General features: G+C 40.1%; 1 protein-coding gene across 1 annotated transcript in view; it reads left to right on the top strand.

Moving 5' to 3' along the window:
- EDA2R (ectodysplasin A2 receptor) overlaps positions 1–27,538 on the top strand; it is a 247,288-nt gene that overhangs the window by 30,308 nt on the left and 189,442 nt on the right. The window contains exon 3 of the mRNA XM_044057108.1: positions 23,690–23,797. Coding sequence (XP_043913043.1) covers positions 23,690–23,797 — 108 coding nt within the window. The remainder of the gene's footprint in view (positions 1–23,689; positions 23,798–27,538) is intronic.

Consider the following 27,538-nt stretch of genomic DNA (forward strand, 5'->3'; position numbering starts at 1 on the left):
GCCTCACCACATGCTATGTGCCCACAGAATGGCGCACAGCAACTGTTATCCCACTCCACAAAGGAGGAACCACAACAGACCAAAGGAATTATAGACCTATTAGCCTGACAAGCCTGGTCTGCAAGGCCATGGAGCGTATCATCATGGAACTCAAACAAAGATATAGGTAACCTCCAAACTCTGGATGCTACCCAATTCAGATTTGTAAAAGGTAGATCACGTCTCCTAAACTTGGTAGACTTTTTTGAAATAGTTACAAAGGCCATAGACGAGGGCAAGGTAGTCCACACAGCCTACCTGGATCTCGCTGAAGCCTTTGACACTATCCCTCATTCAGGAATCATTGATAAACTCACCAACCTTAACATAAACCCTTACATCATGAGATGGGTGGCCAACTGGCTCATGGACAGAACCCACATTGTAAAAGCTGCTGACTCCAGATCCAACTACAAACCAGTGACAAGTGGAATACCCCAGGGTTCAGTCTTGGGGCCCCTCCTGTTCAGTATATACTTCGCTGAAGTGCAAGCGAACACCAAGGGTCTATGGCTAACCAAGTTCTCAGATGACTGCAAACTGGATGCCGTTATTGATTCCCCTACTGACATAGACATCCTGCAAAAGGGCCTCACCAAGACTGACACCTGGTGTCAAAATCATGGTCTCAAACTAAATGCCAAAAAGTGCATTGTTATCCCCTTTGGCAAAAACATGGTACCCATGAATTACCAAATAGGGGGAACTTCACTTAAAGTGTGATAAGAGACCTTGGGACCCAAGTAGATAGCAACCTCTCCTTTGATAACCACATTGCCACAGTGGTCACAAAGTCTTTCTACGTGGCCCACTTAATCACAAAAGAGTTTGCATGTAGAAATAAGGAAATCATCATTCTCCTCTACTCATCACTTATCAAACCCCTCATTGAATACAATGCACCATTTGGGATGTATCTCACAAAACACCTACAACAACTTGAGGGGCCGCAAAGGTATCTCACCAAGAGGCTCGCTGGTCTTAAACAATTGCCCTATGCAGACCGGCTCAAGAAACTCAAACTCTACTCGGTCGCATACCGCTTACTCTGAGGAGACCTCTGTCTGACATACAAAGCTATGTCAAACCCGGAATTATTGGGCATGCTCCACTTAAAGAAATCCCAATCTCCCCGAGCTACACGCTCTAGGGACCTAAACCTCACCACAACAATAAATAGGACATGCTGGAGGGATAGATTCATGTCCCAGAGACTTCCCATGCTCTGGAACAAGATTCCCATCCACATCAAGCAGAGGTAGTCATTAGCACTATTCAAGAAAAACCTTGATAAGTGGATGGGTGATAGGAAATTCACCCCTGGGATTATGTCTGGGGAATGCTCAATAGAGGGGCAGGAATTTAACAATACATGGTTGGTGAAAGCCAATACACTATTGCCTAGGCTTGCTTTGGCCCTCGGGCTGATAGCATAGTACCTACCTATGAACCTACTGCTATCCCTGCAGTTTCTCAAGCATTTGAAGATGCTTTTATTGAAATGGATTCACAGACACTGGATTCCAGAAAACTTGATGAATTTTACAGGGTAGAGAAGTTGTTTAAGTACATCTACAAGCTTCCTATTGGTGATGCAGCAGTTATTTCATTAAACGCCACCAGAAGAGCTCAAGCTGCTAATAAACCATACCCGGTCACTGATGAAGCCAAAAGATGAACTAATTTGGGAGGAAGGTTTGCTTTTACTGCATACCTCTGAGCCTCTTATAGCAAGAACTCTGCACAAAATGAAACAAATAAGTATAAATTTTAAATTTTGCTCTTCCTAACTTAGAAAGTTGATAGAACAACAGGTTTTGCATTGGCATGGATTTTTCTGAAGGTTATGAAGTCTGAAACTGAAATGTCTGTCATTATTTTCTGATTTCAATCCTCAATGATTTGCCAGAAAATAACAATTTTATGAGAAATAGGTAAACCATATGGGGCAAAAATCTGGGCAGTTGAAAGGTATGATTTCCTACCCGTTTGGGATCAGAGCAACTAATTTGTGGACCACTATGATACAATACAATATCAGGGCACATTTAATATATGTTTGGGATTAGAGCTCTTGACTGTTTGACTCGTATGTTACAATACAATATCAGGGCACTATTTATAGACAAATAAATATAACAAAACAACTTACAAAATTCATATCTAAATAGACATTCAAGCTTTATCAAACAGCTAAATAGGACAGTATGCATAAAGTGAAGTGTGACTATACATGTGCTAAATCAGACAGACACTTTAGGAGACATGCATTAACAGGAATCCAACCTTTGCCACAAGATATGGAAGGGCACTTTTTAGATGCAGCCTAATATAAAAACCTTCCATTGACCCTTCTCAAAATTGTAGAAAAGACTGGAGTAGAAAGGCAAGACTAGTACTCCATGTGCTACTGTCCTAAAGAAAAGTATATACCAAAGTATAGTAGGAATTTCCCCACAAAGCAGTGGTTCTTTTACAGAAAGTAATCCTTGTATAGAAGGATTCACAAAAAGAAGGCCTTTGAAAAAGGCCAGTGAAAAAAGGCACTGTATGAGTAAGGCAGTAGGACACAAGTAGGCAACCCCCCCCCCCACCTGCCATCGACTAGGGAACCACCCATTTTGGGTTTCTTTTTCCACTTCCCCTAAGTTAACAAAATTCCTTATCATACTGATGTTCAAGATACTAACACTGCAAACACTTCTTCCTTTAATCGTGTTAGATGTCCCCTTGGTTACTTGGATATACAAGATGCTTATGTGCAGATCCCTGTTGGTTCCCCATATGTGCTCACTGCTTGACATCTCTAAAATAAGAGGTTTGACCACACATGACAGGAAAAGCAGCTTGCTCAAGACAGATGCTCACTAATAAGCAGGCCTTCTCCATTCCCCAAAGTTATATGACTGTGAAGTTGTCATACATATATTTGCGGTGGCTGGGGCTTGACCCACTGTGGAGATGAAGTGAAACCTATCCCAACTCATTTTAAGTGTTTGCATTTACTGCAACATTCTCTGTGTACTTCATACTTGTGGTATAATGTTCCATAGCAGAGCATTCACATTCATTATGAACACAGAAGATTCCTGAGATTCATGACAGGGATTCACCATTTTAACTCATTGCTTTGCCTTTTGGAATGTCTACTCCAAGTAATTTATGCAATGTTTAACTCCAGTCTTTGCTCATCTTTTCATAAGACAGAGTATGATCTACATTTAGTAAAACCCAAGTAATTGCATAATACAGACCCTCCCCAGGAGGAGCTGATGAGGGCACTCCTACAGTAACACTTGCCTGACCAATTTGGGAATCTATGTCAGCTTCTAAATGTTGAGTTTCATTACCTCCCCCAAAAACAGACACATACCTTGATGATAGGAAGAGCACCTATTCTTCTAGGAAAGCTCTCCCTTTCAAGCTTTATCTGACTACAAGCATCAGAGAAATCCCGCACGACCACAGAGGCCATCTTGAAGTACATCGGGTATGTCAGCCTCCACCCTCTCGATCTTTACCAGGTTTCACATGAGGAAGAGTCAGTGGTGTCTGACAAAACTAGAGGAGTAATATCTCCACCTACTAAGGAAAGTGATACCATTCAAATATGCTATGGAAAAGCAGTTCCAGTTGTTAGTATCGCTTGTGCCAGATAACCTAGATATGCCATTCTTAATTTGTAACGAATTCCAAAGATGTACAAAACTGACTTTGTCCAGGGAGGTCACACAGGAGCCTTTAAAGTCCATGAGCGGTATAAACATAAGAAGAGCACAGACAATATCATAGGTTCATAGGTTCATAGGTTCATACTAGGCTATCTGCCCAAGGGCATTTATAAACCTAGCCCATAGTTATGTGGCTTTCGCCACCCCTTTAGTTTGAATAAAAACTATGCCTATCATTTTTCTGTGCCTCTGTCAAGCAGTGACACTGAAGTAATCCCTGGGGTATATCTGCGATCTCCCATCCATTGGTCAAGATTCCTCTTGAACAAGGCCAGCGAGGTGCTCTGCCTCACATGTACCGGGATTTTGTTCCACAGCATAGGGAGTCTCTGGGTGATGAATCTGTCCCTCCAGCACGTTCTATTTATAACCGTGTCAAGGTTTAAGTCTCCCGCCCTTGTGGTTCTGAGGGATCTAAATTTTTTGAAGTGAAGCATATTCATCAAATCTGGGTTTGACATGTCCTTATATGTCAGGCACAGGTCACCTCTGAGCAAGCGGTATGAGACTGAATAGAGCTGGAGTTCTTTCGGTCGGGCAGCATAAGACATATTTTTGAGACCCTTTATCCTTTTGGTGAGGAACTTTTGGGGCCTTTCAAGCTGCATCAGGTGTCTGGTCAGATACATTCGAGCGGGCATTGTACTCAATCATAGGTCTAATGAGTGATGAGTACAGGGGGACGATGACCTCCCTTGATCTAGATGTGAATCCCTTCATGATCAGGTGGGCGATATAGAAGGTTTTCCTAACTACTTTAGCAACATGAGTGTCAAACGAAGGGCTACTGTCAACTTGGATCCCCAGATCCCTGATGACTTTTTCTGTGCTCAGTGGATTGCCACCTATATGGTAGCTAGGAGTAACCTTGTTTTTCCCAAAGGGTATGACTATGCATTTTTTGGCGTTTAACTTCAGGCCATGGCTCTGGCACCAGTTATCTGTTTCTGTGAGGCCTTTCTGGAGGATATCTGTGTCAGATGTGTTTTCGACTATGGCGCCCAGTTTGCAGTCATCTGCAAACTTTGTCAGCCATAACCCTCCTGTGTTTGCTTGTACTTCAGAAAAGTAGATGCCGAACAAGAGTGGACCCAGGACTGAGCCCTGTGGGACACCACTTGTGATAGGCTTTGAGTCTGACATGGCTCCAGCAACTCTGACCCTGTGGGTTCTGTCACTTAGCCAGTTTGCAACCCATCTTGTGATGTATGGGTTTACATTCAAGCTGATGAGTTTTTCGATGATACCTGAGTGGGGTATTGTGTCGAAGGCCTTTGCCAGGTCGAGGTAGGCTGTATGGACTGCCTTTCCCTCATCAATGGCCTTGGTGACTGTCTCGAAAAAGTCAACCAAGTTTAAGAGGCAGGATCTGCCTTTGACAAAGCCAAACTGGGTTGGATCCAAAGTCTGCAAGTTCCCTATGTCTTTATTTATGAGTTCCATTATGATCCTCTCCATGGCTTTGCAGATAAGGCTTGTCAAGCTAATGGGGCGGTAATTTCCAGGGTCTGTGGAGGCACCGCCCTTATGAAGTGGGACCACAGTCGCCGTCGCCACTCCTTGGTACGTATCCTGAGGTGAGGCTAAGATTAAACAGCTGTTCTAACTGTGGGTTTAATTCCTCGTTGAGTTCATGAAGCACACAGCTGGGGACACCATCCGGTCCCATGGATGCTGTGTTTTTTGCCTTAGTGAGGGCAGTTCTCACCTGGGCGTTGGAGATGTTTGGGGGATACAATCCTCTGGAATAGATATCTCTCCTTTGGGGGGGGAGAAGTTTGCACTGAACCTGTCAGCCAGTATGTTAGCAATGTGTGTAGGTTCAGTAATTTTCACATCATTTTGAACTAATTCTGAGCATATCTGGGAGTTTCCTCCTAGGTTTCTAACATAGCTAAAGAAGGCCTTATGATTGTCTTTAGAGTCCTTGGCGATTTTTCTCTCAAAATTTGCCTTGGATGATTTTATGAGAGCTCTTAGTTTTTACTTATAATGATCAAAGGTGTTTTACCTTTCAAGGATTTTGCTCTATCTTGTAGTAGCTTCCTCCTTTTGTTGTAGAGCTTGTTTATGGCTGGGGTCCACCAGACTGGACGCTTGCCTTTGGTACAGAGAGTCTTAGTTTTGTTTGGGATTGCCTGATCCATGCAGTCCTGTAGGTGCTGGTAGAAGGCATTTGTAAGTGATTCAGCGGTTTGAGTAATGTTTACCACTGGCTCAGGGGCCTTAAAGAAGACCACACTAGTTTTTAGAAGTGTGAAATCGGCTTTTGAGAAGTTTTTCACTGTGGTCTTTTTTGTTTCAGGTGGGGCGGGATGAGGACCTCCAGCGAGATTAGTTTATGATCTGATCTCACCAGTGAGGGGTATACTTCGGTGTTGAACATTTTGATCCCATGTTCGTGATGATGAGATCAAGTATGTTTTCTCCTCTTGTGGGGATGGTGACTAGTTGTTCCATGGCATTTGAGTTTATGAACTCCAGGAATCTTTGGGTTAGAGTGTTCGGGCTTGAGTAGTGTTCCCAGTCTATATTAGGGTAGTTGAAGTCACCTAGTATGATGGTGTTTGGAGATACATTTATCCCCTCCAATGTTTTCAGGAAGGCCATGTGAGTTTCCTGAGTTTGAGAGGGTGGCCTGTAACATGCTACAAATTGCAGAGCAGTTTTGTCTATGGTTAATTGCACCTGGATGGTCTCCGATGCATCGTGCATTGCCACCAACCTTGAGGTGTGGGTGTCCTTTATGAATATGGACACCCCTCCTTTCTTGGTGTTGTCCGGATTTTGGGGCCGGAACGCATGATATGAGGTGAAACCTGTTAGTGCTGGGGTGCTCTCAGGAGCCTTGAACCAGGTTTCTGTCACAGCACAGACATCGATGTTCTCCATATTGAGAAGGGCCTCGAGTGCATGCATCTTGAGATTGAGACTTCTGGCATTGAGCAGCATTACCCTTAGTTTTTTCCTTTTGGTGTTCTAGGGTGGTAGGTTTAGAATTTGAGCCTTGCCTAAAAAGGCACTATGGGGTGGCAAGAGCCTTTGCCAATATCCGGAAGCCCAGGGTGACAGGTGCAAGCCGTCCCTTGCGAAGCAGCGTGGCTTGTCCAGCATGTCATCCCAGGCAGACAGACATTGGATCCCCTTTGAATGACACCAGAATTTAAGCCAATTATTAAAGCTGATCATCTTATCACTGTATTATGGCATCATTCTAGGTGAAGGTAGGATACTGCTCAAGGTCAGGGTCATACCTGCCTGGGCTACACAATCAGAGAGCTCTTCGATGTCCCTTTTCATGTAGTCCAAGGAGGTACGTCTCAGGTCGTTGACACCAGCGTGGACAATGACTGAGTCGTACTTGTACCTGCTGTTGAGAGACCTGAGTGCTTGCGTTATGTGGCGGATTCTAGCGCCCGACAGGCAGCTTACTTTGACCTTCTCCTTACTCAGTCTGGTGAGCGGGACGTCAGTGTGTCTGACTATGGAATCATCAATGACAAGTGTGTCTGGCATTTTGTTTGGCCTTAAGGGCTGTGACTGTTTGACACTCTGACTGTGTGGTCTATGAGTTGCATGTGTTGGGTCGTGAGGTGGTAGTTGTTTGGGTGTCTGCTTTGGTGGCCTCTGCTGTTTTGGTAAATTTTTGATCAGAGCCTCCGAGTATGTCTTTGTGTGAGTATGTGTATGATTTGAAGTTGTGATGGTGCCATGTGTGACTGGGTATGTATTGTGTGTGGTTACCTTCTCCTCCTGTCTGGTCTTGCCAGTCCTATGTTGAGAGAGCTCAGCCTCCAGTTTGGCCGTATAGTTGCATCTCTCGCATGTATTTGTGTTTTGTGGGAGAAGGAGAGGATTGTCTGTGTACATGAGGCAATTGTAACATTGCCTCAATATTCCCAGGTTCACCAGTTGAGCTGGGGAGGACACTAGCAACTGATCCCTCGACATACTAGAAGTAGTAGATAAAGAGACTTTCAAAGGACTCCGGGGGAAGTGGGTTTTAGGCTGGTGGGGTACTATCTATAATAAGAGTGCTTTATCAAGGTGCAAGTACTGTAGGAGTAAGTGCTAGGCTTTACAGATAGAGAATAGTCTACTTGGGAATCAAGTAGAGATGAACTTTTCAGTTGTATGATATGCTGGTTAGATCAGCAGTACAGTTTAGCGTGTTTTATAGCAGGGGGCTGAAAGGAGCTAGGAATTGGCCCAAAACGACCAATGGACTACTAGTTTTTGGCTGAAACTTCACCAAATCGGACAAAAATGCCGCTCAGTGCTTCCCACTCCCAATGGTAAGCTAAGAAACTTCCCTCCTTCCTAATAAGGCAATGGATCAGTAACAGGAACTAAAAACAAAGCCCAGGGATCAGCAACTCTGAAACTGGACTACTCTAGTTCAGTAAGGCGGGAAAACAAGATATTTTTTTGTTTTATTACAGAGATAAGGAAAAAAACAGACAGTAAATGCTATAAATGCTGTAAATCGGCTAGCGCACTTTAGTGTGTAGCCTACAGAAACAATTTGCAAGAATTAGTAACTTAAAGTGCAATAAACAGTGTAAAATGCAGAAATCACTTAAAGTAGCAGTAAAACAGGCGAAATGCAGTCGCTAGCTTAATAACAGTGGGAAAGCCACAAAAAATACTTATATCTGGTAGAAAGTCACTCTTTTAGCTCTCTGCTGCTTCGATCACTCTGCAGGCCACCACGAGGATCTGTGCTGAGTTGGTACAAGCTGGAAAACGCAAGTTTAGCGTGTTTTATAGTAGGGGGCTGAAAGGAGCTAGGAATTGGCCCAAACGACCAATAGACTACTAGTTTCTGGCTGAAACTTCACCAATTCGGACAAAAGGCTGCTCAGTGCTTCCCACTCCCACTGGTAAGCAAAGAAACTTCCCTCCTTCCTAATAAGGCAATGGATCAGTAACAGGAACTAAAAACAAAGCCCAGGGATCAGCAACTCTGAAACTGGACTACTCTAGTTCAGTAAGGTGGGAAAACAAGAGATGTTTTTTTTTTTTTTTTTTTTTACAGAGACAAGGAAAAAAACAGACAGTAAATGCTATAAATGCTTTTAAGCGGCTAGCACACTTGAGTGTGTTAGCCTACAGGTAAAATTAAGCAACAAATAACTTTCTAAGAGTGCAAAACAGTTAATCAACACAAAAACAGTTTAAATAGAATGCAGAGCTGTATAAACAGGCTAAGATGCAGTCGCTAAGCAGTAAATATTCAAAAAGCCAGAAAAAAAATACTTAAATCAGTTATAGCAAATACAGTTATAACAAATGCTCTAAAATATACTGTATATTTCCAATATGTTTGAGAAGGACAGTCAGAACACAAGAAGGTTCAGGCTTCAGGCGAAAAAGAAAAAAAGTTTTGTTTTACTTTTTGAAAAGGGAAAAAGGAGGAACAGAAGGCCTTATCAAATGTTCTCTCTGTATTAAGAAGAATGAGCTAATGACACTAGACTGGGAGGTGTGTCACAGTAGGGGCGGGCAACTGCAAAGCCACCAAGTATAAGAGCAAGACACCAACAGGGAGGGAGGGTGGGACAAAATAGCCTAAGACAGCAAGCACTACAGATTCAAATGAAAGTTTTTTTAAACAGATAAGGATTTGTGAAGATTCTGAATAGACAAAGTGCTTTATATATATTAAATTATAAAAACAGTAATCTGTAAAAATAATCAAAAGATACTTATATTTTGTAGCTCAGTTGTGGTCAAACAACTTCTCCAGCCTGCACTGTGTGCAAAAGATCCTACCAAGTTAGGGCAAGACCAGAACAACAACTTTTTTTTTTTTTTACAAGAACACAAAAGAACCAGCCCCCACTAGCCAAGAGATAATTACACAGAGTAAATGTTTCAGTTTATACAATAGCCTAAGACAGCAAGCACTACAGATTCAAATGAAAGTTTTTAAAGAGATAAGGATTTGTGAAGATTCTGAATAGACAAAGTGCTTTATATATATTAAATTATAAAACAGTAATCTGTAAAAATAATCAAAAGATACTTATATTTTGTAGCTCAGTTGCGGTCAAACAACTTCTCCAGCCTGCACTGTGTGCAAAAGATCCTACCAAGTTAGGGCAAGACCAGAACAACAACTTTTTTTTTACAAGAACACAAAAGAACCAGCCCCCACTAGCCAAGAGATAATTACACAGAGTAAATGTTTCAGTTTATACAATAGCCTAAGACAGCAAGCACTACAGATTCAAATGAAAGTTTTTAAACAGATAAGGATTTGTGAAGATTCTGAATAGACAAAGTGCTTTATATATATTAAATTATAAAAACAGTAATCTGTAAAAATAATCAAAAGATACTTATATTTTGTAGCTCAGTTGCGGTCAAACAACTTCTCCAGCCTGCACTGTGTGCAAAAGATCCTACCAAGTTAGGGCAAGACCAGAACAACAACTTTTTTTTTTTTACAAGAACACAAAAGAACCAGCCCCCACTAGCCAAGAGATAATTACACAGAGTAAATGTTTCAGTTTATACAATAGCCTAAGACAGCAAGCACTACAGATTCAAATGAAAGTTTTTTTAAACAGATAAGGATTTGTGAAGATTCTGAATAGACAAAGTGCTTTATATATATTAAATTATAAAAACAGTAATCTGTAAAAATAATCAAAAGATACTTATATTTTGTAGCTCAGTTGCGGTCAAACAACTTCTCCAGCCTGCACTGTGTGCAAAAGATCCTACCAAGTTAGGGCAAGACCAGAACAACAACTTTTTTTTTTTTTTACAAGAACACAAAAGAACCAGCCCCCACTAGCCAAGAGATAATTACACAGAGTAAATGTTTCAGTTTATACAATAGCCTAAGACAGCAAGCACTACAGATTCAAATGAAAGTTTTTTAAACAGATAAGGATTTGTGAAGATTCTGAATAGACAAAGTGCTTTATATATATTAAATTATAAAAACAGTAATCTGTAAAAATAATCAAAAGATACTTATATTTTGTAGCTCAGTTGCGGTCAAACAACTTCTCCAGCCTGCACTGTGTGCAAAAGATCCTACCAAGTTAGGGCAAGACCAGAACAACAACTTTTTTTTTACAAGAACACAAAAGAACCAGCCCCCACTAGCCAAGAGATAATTACACAGAGTAAATGTTTCAGTTTATACAATTGCCTAAGACAGCAAGCACTACAGATTCAAATGAAAGGTTTTTTAAACAGATAAGGATTTGTGAAGATTCTGAATAGACAAAGTGCTTTATATATATTAAATTATAAAAACAGTAATCTGTAAAAATAATCAAAAGATACTTATATTTTGTAGCTCAGTTGCGGTCAAACAACTTCTCCAGCCTGATCAATGTTAGAGATATGCTAGCCTTAGTATATGCTTTTGAAATTTTCAGCTTAACGTAAATTTCAGGATTCTTGGCAGCAATCAAAGACAACACCACAGTGATGTGGTATATCAGCAAACAATCGGAAACTCTTTCCTAACTCTGCAGGCTACCAGTGGCTAATAGTGGATGTCTGGAATTTGGTCATTCAGTATAATATTCATATTGGTGGGTCTTCTACCTTTCAATACACAGCTTTGTGGCAGACGAGGTCAGCAGTCCTGTTGCCGTTCTCCACAGATGGAATCTATAGCAAGAAGTCTTCTACAAACTGACCCAGGAGAATTCCAGGGGTAGACCTGTCTACTTTCTAATTGAATTATCAACTGAGAATGTTCTTTATCAGGAATCTAGTCATGGAGGCCTGATAAATGCTTTTTCATGTCCATGGAACAGGGACTGCTGTATGGCTTCCTTTATTTCTTCTTCTAGCCAAGGTCCATCTCAAGGCTGGAAAGGACAGAACAGATCTCATCCTAATAGCATCATTTTGGCTAAAACCTTATTTTTCCAAAGCAGCAAAGCTAAACAGAGAGGAAACACATTCTTTCATCCTTTTGCATCTTTGTAACACAGAAGGATAAACCCCAGTGTATCCCAGCCTGATCAGCCTCAAATCATCAGGTAGAGACTAGAGACAATTATATTCTGGGTTTACTTCCCTATCAAAGGGTGTCATTATCCTGTAAGGAACTGAAAAGCCTGGAAACAGGAAATCCTTTATGTCACAGTGTTGAAATTTTTCTTACTGATATGCCACCCAGGGTATTCAAGATAGCACATCTCCTGTAGGAACAGTAATTTTCATCACAGACAAACCCCATGCCCATCAATTACAGCTACTTGTATGACTAAATATACAACTCAAAACTTTGACCGAGAAGAGTACAGACACAAATAGTAGTCCCACAGGAATGTATCTTCTCAGCTCACTGCTGTTAAAATATATTGGGACCATCTGTACCCCCCCCCCCCCACACACACACACAGATGCACAGGTGTGACCATGATTTTCAGCCACCGGTATAACAGTGGCTGCACACCTCAGAGGTATGATTAAGGTCAAATGAATAAACAAATACATAACTGCCACACAAGACTATATCTTCTATGCTCAGTTTCTTTCAGAATATAATATGTAGCCCACTGCATCCCATTCCACCCAGACATACATCTCAACCTCTGATCTCAAGAGTCAAAAAAAAAAAAAGTAAGGGACAGATACTATATTTATGTACATTTAGAAAGCTGGCGCAATAACAGACTACACTGGCATGCTTTCTGTGAATACTGCCAAGTCTAGAACTCCAATGTCTGCATTATTTACTAACAGCCACCCTCACCAACTTATCAAAACAAAAAATGCAAATTTTGCAAGGAGCATACCAAAATGTGAAACAAAATGAGGTACACTTTGCAAACTCCACCCACTTAGAAACACACACACGCACACAATAAGGTATACTCTGCAAACTCTGGGTTAACTGAGAGCATCCATGCCACCTACTTAGAAACACACACACACACACACACAAGAAAAACTACTTACCAGCATACACGTTTTTTGTAAATATATAGCTATAGTATTTAGAGTAAATTACTCAAACCTGCTTCTGGACTCATATCTGTGGAAGCAGCCAGTACTATCATTTTTTCACTTTGTCACCTGAAGCAGACTGATCCAATAGGAATATCTCCTAACTGCTTTATAAGGCAGTCTGAAGAGCCCCTTATGACCTTTTGGTGTTCTACCAAGTCTCCTTAACATCCACTTGAAATGTACAGAATGCCAGGTTGTTTTGAAAACAGTCCAGGAACTTGAGTAAACCAATTTTATTTATTTATCTATTTATTTTTACAATGCAGTTGAGCAGAGCTCTGAACTTCTCATATGCAGGAGCATGCAAGGAGTTCCAAGCCAATGTAAAGGAATACTACTTCTGGCCATGAGCCCATGTTGGCTGATGTTGTGGAAAATAAGGCCATATTTATCTATTTTGGTTACTGGGATAAAGCACTGATTACATGACCAGTTGTGGGCACAGCCCTGGTTGTGTTCAAACTAGTTGTTGTTGTGTCTTTCAGCTTTTCCCGGTTAGGGGTCGCCACAGCGGAACTCCGGTCCGCTAATGATTGGCAGTAGATTTTTACGTGCTGAGTTGCTGGCCCTGACGCACAACCTTCAACGAAGGTACGCCCATTCACGCATGTCTCCACACAGAAGACGCTCTAGCTGAGAATCAAACAGGACAACGTCTTACTGTGAGGCGACAACGCTACCGCAGCACCACCACCGCAGTTGTAGCAACAAAAATGTAAAACTTACAGCCAGCAGTGGAACATAAGGTAATACAAACTAGTCACAAAAATGAGACACTATGTTCACACATAAGGTAATACAAACTAGTCCCACAAATGAGATACTACGTTCACACATAAGGTAATACAAACTAGTCCCACAAATGAGATACTACGTTCACACATAAGGTAATAAAAACTAGTCACAAAATGAGATACTATGTTCACACATAAGCAAACGGAAAAAGTCCAAACAGTTATCAAGTCACAAATTCGAGCACAAAAGAAAGCAGAGCCAGCTGGAGCCTGAACGCAGGTTTATTATATAACAAATAGACAGCATTTTCGCTACTTGAACAGAGTAGCTTCCTCAGAGGTTAAAAATGCAGAGTGGCAACACCCTTTTTAAACTCCATTCTAAAACGAGTTTAACATTACATCACTTCCTCCAAAGAAGGAACTTGATGCTTAAGGGTGACATAAGCATACATAACTTCGTAAAACATTTGTCATATGAATAAAAACATTTTTATTTGTGTTTAAAACATTATAAACAAGTATTTAAGAATATCTAAAAATATATTAATAAAATATTGTACAACTTTTAAAGCTGTCCAAATGAACGCTAAGCGTTAATTTAGCAAATTATTTACATAATAATAATAGCAAAAATATATTGGGAATATATAGTTAAAGGAGCATGAGAAGGGTGATTATAACACGCTTTGAAGTATTTAGTGGTTGCGTGGAGTATATATTCAACATGCATGTACTTTGAACTATCTTATTTCCCGGTTTGCTTTTAGAAAGCATTTGACTGCTTAAAAGCTGCTTTGGTGTAAATATGTAATGAAAAGCAATATGTCAACGCGTTTAGCGTTCATTTGGACAATTTTAAAAAGTTATATAATACATTTAATGAAAAGCAATATGTCAACGCGCTTAGCGTTCATTTGGACAGCTTTAAAAGTTGTACAATATTTTATTAATATATTTTTAGATATTCTTAAATACTTGTTTATAATGTTTTAAACACAAATAAAATTTTTTTTATTTATATGACAAATGTTTTACGAAGTTATGTATGCTTATGTCACCCTTAAGCATCAAGTTCCTTCTTTGGAGGAAGTGATGTAATGTTAAACTCGTTTTAGAATGGAGTTTAAAAAGGGTGTTGCCACTCTGCATTTTTAACCTCTGAGGAAGCTACTCTGTTCAAGTAGCGAAAACGCTGTCTATTTGTTATATAATAAACCTGCTTTCAGGCTCCAGCTGGCTCTGCTTTCTTTTATTTTCACACATAAGGTAACACAGACTAGTCACAAAATGAGATACTATGTTCACACATAAGGTAATACAAACTAGTCACAAAATGAGATACTACGTTCACACATAAGGTAATACAAACTAGTCACAAAAATTACATACTATGTTCACATTTTACATCATGTTGAGTTGTACATTTTGGCAAGGGAAAAGTGGAATAAGAGGATTCGCAAGAAAACAAAGACGCTGTGTTATCTCTGGAAATTGTAAGGAAAGGGTAACACAAGTATCTGAGGTCAAAGCAAGAGATAAACTATGGGAAAGCCAGAGTCCAGGGAGACAGAGGTAACGAGAAAGGTAAATATTGTAAGATGACAGCAAGCAATGATAAAGTATAGCTATGTATATATTTACAGGAAACAGATACAGTAGTAACTAATGCAGTAATAGCATAAATGGGGTGACATGAGAAATTAACTTAGTAGAGTAGTGCTAATTAATGATTATGTCCCGTGTCTTCCACTCAGGGTATTCTCCATAGCTTTTCCTGTATCTGTTGTTAAGCTAATATACCTCTAGATACCCAGAATGTATGCAATAGCCAGTGACAACAGATATGACAGGTTTCTCAGGACTTCTGGACATAGCTCCCTAGCTTTTTACATTACCTTTCTTAAGGGCTGCCATTTCCTGCTACTTTCTCTCTCTGTCCTGGTATCTGCCCACTGTTCTCTCCATGCCTGTCGGCCTCCTTCCCAGCACAACATTGCCCCATTGCTTTTCTTTACAAGGACCCTAGTATTCATTCAGTCTCTCTTTTTTCACAATCTTTCTGTGATCTCCCTCCTGCCTTTGCTCAGCCTGGCCAGTATAAACATAAGATGGTTGTTGGTCAAGGATGAATCAGAATGAAAAATCCAAGAAGTGAATGTTGGTGAAGTATGATAACCAAACTATGTGTCTATCTGTCAACAGCCTGTGTCCCTATGATAATGAGAAGTGACATTTCAGAAGTGGTTTCCATTAAGATCCATCAGTCAGTTTAAGGATGGCTTATTGCTTAGTGTACCACAACTTTGGTTATCCATTAAAAAGTGTACTGTCCCTTTTTGAATCTGTCCTATGATATACTGCTTATTTAAGCCATCATAAAAGCACGACCCATCTGTGCAGTAACTGACTGTAAGCAATACTGACTCTGTTATCTTTGTGCTTCTGCCTTGCTAAACTGACTGTAGTGAACTGCAGTGATATGTCTAAGGACACAGAGGAGGTACGCAACAGTGATGTACAGTCCAACTTGGCACTGTTGGAAACTCCTGGTGTTCTGGCTGCAGTGAGATTCTCAAACAATCTGGAAATATATCGCTGATTGATAACTATATTTCTTGGCATTTTAACCTTTCAGAGTTCTGCATTGTCTTAATTTTGCCTGACTGAATTATTTTATATATTTTCTGACATTGTTTTCTGTTTCTCATCTGTCCTGAAACAGTCTTTTCCACCCCCCCCAATCCTATTCTTGTGGTGGTGTTATAGTTGGTGGCTTTGCCATTGCCCGCTCTTACTGTAAATTTGATCTGGGACACCCCTCCCAGTCTGGTGTTCACTCTACTTAATACAGAGAGAACATTTGACCCACTTAGGTTCTTAACCTAGAATTTTTCTTCTGCTTCTTCTTCCTCTCTCCTTGCACTTTACTAAAAAAAAAAGTGCACTTAATTTTGTTTTGCCTCTTCTTAAAAGTACTCAGTTGTATTTATTCTGCTCCATTTATTACTGCTTGGTAGTAGCCTGATTAAATTGTAACTGTTACTCTATAAGCCTTTTGGTTTAAGGACTTGGGCTCGAGACCAGTTGTTTTACATTAAGAAGGCTTGTGGTCTGCACTGTTGTGGCAGGACAGGTAGCTTACATCTTTCTAAGTTAGGAGTTGCTGATTGAAGGTTTAGTGTCTGTTATTCTAAAAATGCAACAGTTCTGGTTTAAGCACTTGGGCTTTGGGACAGTTATTTTACTTTAAGAAGGTGTAGTCTACACTCTTGTGGGAGAGGGTAGATTCTGCCCTTCTGAGCTGGGAATTTCTGGTTAAAGGCTTATTGTGCCTGCTTATTTGAACTGTTTCTTTCTGAAATTGGTACGCCTTGTTTGCTGTAGCATAGACTAAATTCAGACCTGCTGAATCTAGCTTTGCTTGTATAACTTGAGAACTAATCCAGACCATCTTTTTTTGGAGAAAGTTCCCTTGCACCCTAGTGGCAGGAGTGTGCAGTTAGAACTTGTCTGATTAAAGACTGCTGGAACAGGGCTCAGTGTTTAGCTTTTTATTGGTTAATTTGTTTAAATCAGTTTGCTCATTTGCTACTGTTATAAAAAATATATATATATATATATATATATATATATATATATATATATATATATATATATATATATATACATACACACACACACACGCACTTTATGGATCTCGCTGCTTAGCTAGGGTTATACTATTCCCGGCGCCATAAAGTGTGCTCTTCAAATTTTCCCTTAGAATGAGACAGTTTTTTAGTTTTTGCACTAAAATCTGTTTCATTGAACTCAACACTTGTTTAGAACTCGTAAGCACTAAATAAGCTACAAATTACTACAGCACTCAACTTTCCTTACTTGTCTAGAGGAAAACAGTTTTTAGAATTTAAATAAGCACCTTCCCAGGCATGTCTAATGGTCAGCTCCCGGTGTATTCTCCTTTCTACCTGATGAATCTGGGCATCTTGGGGCAATGCAGCAATTGCCTCATGTACACAGACAACCCTCTCTTCCTACCACCCAACACTACAACCTGTGAGAGATGCACTTATATAGCCAAACTGGAAGCAAAGATCTCTTCACCCAAGACTGGACTAAACAGTCAAGAGGAGAAGGCGAACACTTGCATCACACTGCACTCATCACATAGTCCCTCAAATCCTACACCACCAAAACACATGCATAGAAACACGAAACACACACCTACATTTGCGGAGGATCTCAATAAAAATCTGCTCAAGCAACAGAGACCTTCAAAGCAGAAACACAAGCAACCTCTACCCCTCCCACCAAAACACGACCCAAATGACACACAGCCCACAAACTCAGTGTGCCACTCAACCACAGCCCATAAGGCATAACAAAATACCCAACACTCTAGTCATAGGTGACTCTATAATCAGGCACACTGATGTTCCACTCACCAGGCTAAACAAGGAGAAAATTACTGTCAGCTACCTGTTGGGTGCCAGGATCCGCCACCTAACACACGCACTCAGGTCACTCCACAACAAGTACAAATATGACTGTCATTGTCCATGCTGTTGTGAAGGACTTGAGACGTACCTCCCTGGACTACATGAAAAGGGACATGGAGGAGCTCTCTGATCTTGTAGCCCAGGCAGGTATGACCCTAGCCCTGAGTAGCATCCTGCCATCACCCAAAATTATACCACAGTACAAGGACAAAATGATTGACTTCAACAATTGGCTAAGCTTCTGGTGTCATTCTAAGGTAATCTAGTATCTGTCTGCCTGGGATGACATGTCGACAGACTACGATGCTTTGCCAGAGATGGCCTGCATCTGTCACCCTTGGGATTCTGGATACTGGCTAAGGCTCTTGCTACCCCTATAGTGCCTTTTTCAGGCAAGGTTCAAATGACAAATTCACCACCTTAACAAGTACAAGCAAGCAAAATCTACTCAATGCTAGAAGTCTAAACCTCAAAATGCATTCATTCGAGGCACTCCATAAAATGGAGAGCATCAACATCTGTACAGTGATAGAGACCTGGCTCAAGGCTCCAGAGAGCACCCCATGCATTACCAGGCTATAATTTATACCACAACTTTCGGCCACCTAACCTGGACCAAAACACTAAAGGTGGAGGTGTGTCCATATTCATTAAGGATATACACACCTCCAGGCTAGTTGCTCAGCATAATGCATCCGAGATTATCCAAGTGCAACTAACTCTGGACAAGACCGCAATCCAAACTGTAACTTGCTACAGATCCCCCACCATGGCCCAGGATTCCCACTCCTCATTTCTTGATACACTGGAAAATATTAGGGTACAACCCAACACCCTAATAATGGGCGATTTCAACTACCCCACCATTAACTGGGAAAACTACTCATGTACCAGCTCTTTTGCTCAACGTTTTCTGGAATTCATAAATTCCAATGCCTTGGATCAACTTATCCACACCCCCCACCAAGGGCAGAAATATCTTAGACCTGGTCATTACCAAACATGGACGACCGGTGTTCCACACCAGAGGTCAGTTTCTCGGTCAGATGTGACCACAAGCTAATCACCCTGGACATCTACACCTCCCCCATTAGGGAAACCACTGTAAAAAAATTCTCCAAAACTACACGACATGCATGCAGATGGACAATAGAGGTATAACTGCTGAATCCTACACAAATGCACTTTATAAGCACTTACACAAGTGCATGGATCATGCTATCCCTAACAGAAACAAGATGTTATCCTCCAAAAAAAGGAAGCCAATCTGGTGGTCCCCTGCCATAAACAAACTCTACAACAGAAGAAAGAAACTGTTGCAAAAGAGTAAAATCCCATGATTGGGCGAACTCTCTGGTCAGCCACAATAAGAAGCTGAGATCCCTCATAAAATCCTCCAAAGCTATTTGCGAAAACAAAATCACTATTGATTCTAAAGATAACCACGAAGCAATCTATAGCTATATCAAGAATCTCAATGACAGCACTCAGATCTGCTCCGATTTACAGCACAATGGCACTAAATATACAGGACCAACTGATATTGACAACATCCTGGCAGATAGGTTCAGTGCTAACTTTACCCACCTCTCACCCCCTAAAGGGACCATCTCTATACCGGAAGAATGCGAAGTTCCTGTAGTCACAGCTGCACAGGTAAAAACCACACTCTCCAAAGCCAAGAAGACAGCATCCATGGAACCTGACAACATCCCAGGCTGTGTTCTACACAAACTGCAGAATGAACTGGCATCCCACCTAAGCACCATGTTCAATCATAGCCTCACCTCAGGCTTTATGCCCACTGAATGGCATGTAGCAATGGTTATCCCACTCCACAAAAGGGAAGCCACCACGGACCCCGGGAACTACCGCCCCATTAGCCTAACAAGCCTGGTCTGCAAGGCCATGGAACGTATCATCATGGATTTTATACACAAAGACATTGGTAATCTCCAAACTCTGGAACCCACCCAGTTCGGGTTTGTAAAAGGCAGATCATGTCTCCTAAACCTGATAGACTTCTTTGAAGCAGTCACCAAAGCCGTAGACGAGGGTAAGGTGGTTCACACACCCTATCTAGATCTCGCCAAGCCTTTTGACACCATCCCCCACTCTGGAATTATAGATAAACTCACTAAACTAGGTCTAAATCCCTATGTCACAAGATGGGTTGCCAACTGGCTCACTGACAGAACCCACACTGTGAAAGTAGCAGATTCCAAATCTGACTTCAGACCAGTGACAAGTGGAGTACCACATGGTTCTGTCCTGGGTCCTCTCCTGTTTGGTATCTACTTTTCTGAAGTACAGGCTAACACAGAAGGTCTTTGGCTAACAAAATTCACAGATGACTGCAAACTAGGAGCCATAATTGAAACTCCTAATGATGTGGACATCCTACAAAAGGGCCTCACGGAGACAGATGCCTGTTTTCAAAGCCATGGCCTCAAGCTCAATGCCAAAAAGTGCATTGTCATCCCCTTTGGTAAAAACTCTAACCATGAGCTACTACATAGGTGGTAGTCTACTTAACACCTGAAGTGTGATGAGGCCTTGGGACACAGGTGGACAGTAGTCTCTCCTTTGATAATCACATTTCCACAGTAGTCAGGAAATCCTTCTACATGGCACACCTCATCACAAAAAGTTTCTCATCCAGGAAAAAAAGAGGTCATTGCTCCCATCTACTAGTCACTCATTAGACCCATTAGAGAGTACAATGCCCCTTTTGGTATGTACCTCACAAGACATCTACAACAACTGGAAAGGCCACAAAAATACCTCACAAAGAGGATTACCGGCCTCAAACAGATACCCTACGCAGGCAGTCTCAAAAAACTCCAGCTTTACTCCATCGCATATCGCTTACTCAGAGGCAATCACTGCCTAACATACAAAGCTATGTCAATCCCAGAGTTGATGGACATGCTACACTTAAAGAAATCCCAATCCCTCCGAGCTACACGCTCTAGGGACCTAAACCTTGTCACTACAATAAAAAGAACATGCTGGAGGGATAGATTTCTGTCCCAGAGACTTCCCATACCTATCTATATCAAACAAAGCTCATTAGCACTCAAAGAAAAATCTTGATGATGGATGGGAAATAGAAAATTCACCCCGGGGATCATCTCTGTGGCTCTGCTCGACAGCAGTACAGGAAAATAATTTTCTTGGGTGGCGAAAGGCAGGGTACCTTTTTGGCTAGCCTTATATAGGCCCTATGGCCAATAGCCTAGTACCTACCTATGAAGCTATATGCAGTTCTACTGAGGTTTGTCTATTCCATTAAAAAACAGTAACACTGCCATTCATTCACTACACAAGGCCATTTAACTTTGCATCATACACAGAGTGACGGTCTTAATACACATCCACATCTATGCATTCCTTTACTTTGATCACTACCCTAGCAGAAGAAGCCAAGTGGAATTGAAAACAAGTATTAGGACAGTGCTGCATTTTCTGACACTTAACATGCCCTCTTTTCCCTCTAAATACAGTACTAAATCTGTCCCCATCCTTGGCCTAGAAATTGTATCTCACTACCAGCATCATTCAGAAATTAAATCAACCATAGGTAGGTTTTTTCCAAGCTTTTAATCCTATTTTAGGTTAAAAATTACAGCTTCCACACTAGAATAACTTAAATATAAACATCCATTGTACTGACCACTGTGTCTTTGCTAGCAACTCACTATTCTAAAGATTCAGGATAAAAACTGTGAATTAGAAAAATACTCTCAAACAGAATAAAAATATTTATACACAGAAATAAAAGTCCACAAACTTTGAAGCCCCAACCCCTACTTAAGTATATGAATTCTCTGGGCACACACAGCTAAGCCAGGTATAATGGTGAATTAGTAGAAGAAAGCTACCGTTACTGTTCACAGTCATCCCACTGCTATCACTTCACTACCCACAAAACACACAAGACACGCACGTGAAACGCTGTGCATTCAAACATCACAAAACACAATTAAAAATATTTGCTGACAGTTGATGTTGATTGCTTGGTTCTGACCACTACAGACACACAAATGGAAAATGACAAAACCACACAAATCTCTTACATCCTTGACGGTGTTCAAAAGCCTATGATGAAGATAGTTTAGAAGAATCTTTAGGACGAGTGTAGAATAGATCTTTCTTCTCTGCTCTGAACACAAATTGAGTAAATGTTTCACATTTCCATGACATGAATACAAAGTCATTTATTTCACATCACTATTCTCTCCATACAACAAACTGGATTCTTGACCAAAAAAATTTCTGCCTTCCAGTTTCTGACAGGTACAATGTGTTGATATACTTTAGCTATTTTATTTTTTTATAACATATGTGAGTTGTGACTTCCCCCTCCCAACAATAAAAAAGCAAACATACTGTTCTGACATCCATCTGCAGAATTCTGTCAGTCTTCATAAATTACTTTTATTGCACCTGCATTTTGAAACATAGTAGAAAAACACAATTCCTAACTATCTCATCTTTACAAACCGCAGACCAACCACACTACGAGGTAGAGACCAAAGATACAGAGCTGAAACATTAGATATCCAAAAGTTTGAAAACACACTTAAAAAGCAGTATCTGCTGACAGTTGGTGCATGTGTGCTGGATACCGTAAATTACAGATAGATAACAGGAACTTAATAAAACCACATGCTTCTTTACTTGTGAAAATGTATGTAATCCTTTGATTAAAAAGGCGTAGAAAAAGAACCTTTTAGCATCTAGAATATACCTTCTTTTGTTTATTTTTTTTTTCAATATATGAATACAAATTGAATAGTAAGTACACTTCTAAATGACTGTATTCTGTGCATTTATCATTATTTGCTGTTGCCCATACAAACATGTGCCTAAATGTCGTCTATGATACATATGATGCGTGAATGTATTTTAAGTTGTCAACATGTACTTTAAATTAGTGCGTTAGCAAACTGAGTACTCAGAACCCTGTAATGTAACATAGGTTACAATGTTCTTCATTTTTTTTGTCATTATTGAGCTGTATTTGTATATTTTAGCCAGGACCTACCCAAGAAGTGTATTCAGATGTCACTTTATGAAAGTTGCGCACCTTTTACTGTTCTTGACGTCAGTGGGGTCACAGATTCACTTGATCCCATAAAACTGGAGTTATACTCAGTTTTTTTTAAATGCTAATTCAGAGAAATATTTAATCTCTTTCAAGAGAAATAATTTTCCCATCCCTGATTCAATGTATTATTTTGTTTTACCACTCAGAAATAGTCTGCATTTCTTTCTTAAATATTTCTGCCTGTTTTGTAGCTCCTTCTTTGACGATACCTTTTCTGTAAAGCAATAAGCAAAAAATATTTAGGTCACTCTTAGCTGAAATATTAAAACCAAAATAAATGTTTTCTCTTCTTATATGTTTATCTGATAATACATTGCAGCAATGTCACTGTTACTGCTCTGACTATATTTCTACCATCAAAAAAGTTTCAGGTAAATGAATGTGAAAGAGCCTGATCTATAGAAACTGTCTGGAAATATTTAAAAATTGAAATTTGTTTTGAGCAATATGCTTCCTTTATTGCAACCTAGCAAATAATATTTCTGAATAGTTATGAATTAAGTAACTTAAAACCACTAGGAATTAGTCAACCAGCAAACTACTGCATATGTAACCGTGTCTGTAATTTTGCATATTTAGTTTATTTCACCTGCAAGTACACTGAAATGCCAAGAGAATGAATACCTGGATTGGCATGGGAAATGTGTGTCATGTAAAGAATGTGGACCAGGCTACGAGCCATCTCAGGTAACTACTAAAATTAATTTACTGTGTATTTATGATATGTTGAATGAGCAATTCTATAATTTCTGTAAGTCATCATCCAGATGAAGTTGTGAATTAAACACTTTGTGCTGGGGTAATATTAAAGGTATAAAAAGTTGGGTGGAGGAGTTTGGGATTTTTGCAGTTGGGGTAAATCCCTCTTCAACAATAAATATGGATGTTCATCATATTGTTCACTGCTGCAGTAGCCTTAGCTTCATGGGTTATATCCTGGCAAGGACATAACAGCTGGCCAGCTTCCAAAGATTCAGGGCACCTTCCACATACCCAAACCGTCAGACATCTCCAACTGAGCTGATTAAAAGGCAAGTTTGGGTGCGAAGCCCTTCAGAGCTTTACTGTTGCCAAAGATAACACTTCATTGAGGACCAACCATCAGCTTGTAGTTTCCTTTGCTAGGCTGATAAGTCCTTTTGGGGAAAAACTTCCATTTTCTTAATTTTGTTGATGTGTTATTACTTTTCTCTTAAAGAAATTTATTTTAAAGCTAAGAGTATTGTTTTAACAGTGTCTCAACACTGTAATGTAGTTGAAAACAGAGCACTCTTTTTTGCTTTCAGTTTAAAAGAAGTGTAACGTAACTGAAATCCTTTTTTTCTGTGGATAAATTGTTTCTTTTTCTTTTGTGGGGTTAGCATAGTGTTTAAAGTGCTTTTTACTGTTTTTTTTCTGTCAAAAAAGTAACTTTTGTGGACTGGTAGTGTTTACAGGCAGTTACTGCTAGTCTTCCCTGGGAAAGAGGCAACCTTTTTCGGTTTGACCAATAGAACAGGCTACCTTCTTCCACCACAAAAAGAACGTTAAGCAAACAGCCTTTGCGATCACAGCAGGCTAGCAATTTGCCTCTGCTGCAGCTGTGTGACCCTGCTTTGGCCTTTTATTATACCTCAGAACACACATCTTTTATCCCAGATCCCTCTGGTGTAGCACTACAGCCACTATGGACCAAGGGTTTGCCATGTACTCTGTGGCTGTTGGGGTCCTGTTAGTGGGCAAGGAAGAGTCAGTCTTGTCCGTCGTTGGTGAAGGAATAAAGGTTTCCCTGTTGTGTCAGAATGCTGTGCCAGTCCCTGGAGAAGCAGCTGCTGCCATTACAAACACAGTTAGTCCATTTTTCCTGTCAAAAGAGAAAGAAAACTAAACATGTATCTACTCCTCAAATTTCTTTAGATAGCAGTAGTTACATAGTCTGGCTCAGTGTTTAATTCAGGCTATGGATCCTTCTTGTAAAGTAGCTTCTGGTAAAATAAGGAAGGGCTCTTGTTTTCCTGAAGAGATTCAAGATTTTTCTATGAACCTATGAACCTATAAACAGGAAGTTGCAGGGACTGATACATTTTTTTCCTCAGATTTCTGATTAAGACACAGAGGACAGTTCAGTGTTTGATTCTCCCTGTGGGGGGTTTCACTTTTGTGAGACTCTTACTAGGATGTGCCAGTGTTTTCAATGGGACAACACTGAAAATTTTCAGTCCCTCATAAAATACTATGAGTTGTTACAGAAGGATTTTCCAAAACCCACATCTACTCCTCTGCTTCTGTCTGCTTTAGAGGATGTGAGTGTTACTGCCTGCAATTTTCATTTTAGTCAGCCAGCTGCCCCTAAAAAAGCAGATAAGATGTATAAAGGTTCTCAGTCTTTTAAATTTCTAAACACTATTCCAGACCATACCAACAATATATAACTTTAGTTGACCCCACTGCTGCTAAGCACTTAATTGTATTCCTACTGTTTGTATTACGAATGGGAAGATCTTTGCTAAGTAAGGGAAAAAGTGTATATTTCTGCAACATTGATTTTCATTATTTTGAGTTGTCAGGCCCATGTGTTAAAATTTGTTCTGAAAAAATTTTGAAGGCATGAGGAATGTTTTATTTGCAGTTTCTTCTTGTGAGCAAAAACCTGCTTTAAATAAATTAGTTTATTCTATTGCAGAGATCACTACTCATTGTTTGCAGTTTGTGCAGGACTCTTCTGATACTTCTTCCAGGGCTATGGCCACTGGTACTGTTTCAAAGAGGTCTGCATGGCTGCAGTCTCAGAACCTCCCATGTGATGTTAAAAATCAGATTTTAAGTTCCGTCTTGGAGAGAGATTTAGTGTTTGCCCGCTCTGCTTTACAGGTGTGATGAAAGGGTCAACCTGATCCAAGGGATCTGTAAAATTTTTCAGCTCTCCTTTTCCAAATGTCCAAGGGATTTTTTTTATCTCATCAAATTTTGACAAAAAAAAGCAGAACAAACATTCTTAGCAGAATTCAGGTATGCAGACATTAAAGATGAAATGGCAAGAGGTTTCCAAAAAAGTCACGAACCTCCCAAAACAAAGGACAGTCCAATAAGTCTGAATAACTATTCAAGAAATCTTGTGAACACCTCCCATCCTGGCCACTTTTTTTCTCCAGAAAGTCTGAATCTCCATTTTTCTCTTTGATAAGATTGTTTTAGACAAATGGTTTCTGAAAATCATTCATCAATGTTAGACATGGCAGTGGGAGGAAATTCCTCCTTTCCAGGGGGTCATCGTCTTACAGATCAGACTGTCTTGATTCTCCCCATTCTTCATCACATGCTGTCCCAAGGAGTGATAGAAATAGTTCCTCCTTGCCAGGTGGAGAAGAGTTTTTATTCAAGGATGTCCCTATTGACAAAAAAAAGAAAATGCTTGGAAACAAGTTTTGGATCTTTCTTCATAAACTTACTTGTGATAGTGCCTAACTTCAAAATAATGCCACTTCACAATCTGTTACCTCCTCTTCTTCTTTTATTTCTTTCTTTCAAGTTGCCTACTAATACAAGATTTAAAAGATGCTTATCATCAATTCTTATTCATCCAGAATTCAGATGTTTCTTAAAGATGTGCATCTCTGGTTCACGTGATCAATTCTACTTTAACTATTGGACTATCCACTGCACCAAGAGTGTTCACAAAGTGTCTAGTTCCATTAATAGTTCATTGTAGGCTACAAGGCATTCACATTTTTCCATATTTAGATGACTTGCTTATCTTTGCAGAGTCTTTTTCAAGATGTCAGGAATATATCTCTTGGGTGAGAGATCTCTTACACAAGCTGGGATTCCAAGAGAATACTTACAAGACTTTGAGGACTCCCTCAACACAAGGTTATGTTCCTGGGATGTCAACTAGACACCTCAGTTCAAAGAGCATTTCTTCACAGGAAAAACATAGATGTTTGTTTAGATCTTTTCTACGTTTTTCATTCAAAATTTGTTCACTGTAAGGGAATACCATAGGCGTTTGGATCTCGTGGCATCCATGATTCTCACTGATACACTTGGTAAGACTCCACATGAGAAAGATACAGTGGTATCTTAAATCTGTTTGGCCCCAGCATCAGTGCACTTATCTTTTCAAATCCCAGTACTGTTTTTTTTTCAGAAGAGAAATCTATTGGAGGAGACAACAGATATCCTTAAATCCAGGTCTTTCCTTTTCTCTCCCTGCTCCAAGGACTTTGGATTTGGTTGGGGACCAATTTCAGGAGGGATAAAAGTGCATGGGTGGGACACTAAGGACAGACATAAGCACATAAATATTATGGAAATGTTTGTCCTGATCAAGGCAATCAACTGTTTGAACCATCTTTGGTTACAGATAATACCATAGTCGTATGGTACATCAACAAGCAAGGGCGGACCAGATCATATACCCTTTGCAGACTAACCATGTTAGCTTGCAAT

Source organism: Protopterus annectens, chromosome 15.part0, assembly GCF_019279795.1.
Source record: "Protopterus annectens isolate FY-2018-M chromosome 15.part0, PAN1.0, whole genome shotgun sequence".
Lineage (NCBI taxonomy): Eukaryota > Metazoa > Chordata > Ceratodontiformes > Protopteridae > Protopterus > Protopterus annectens.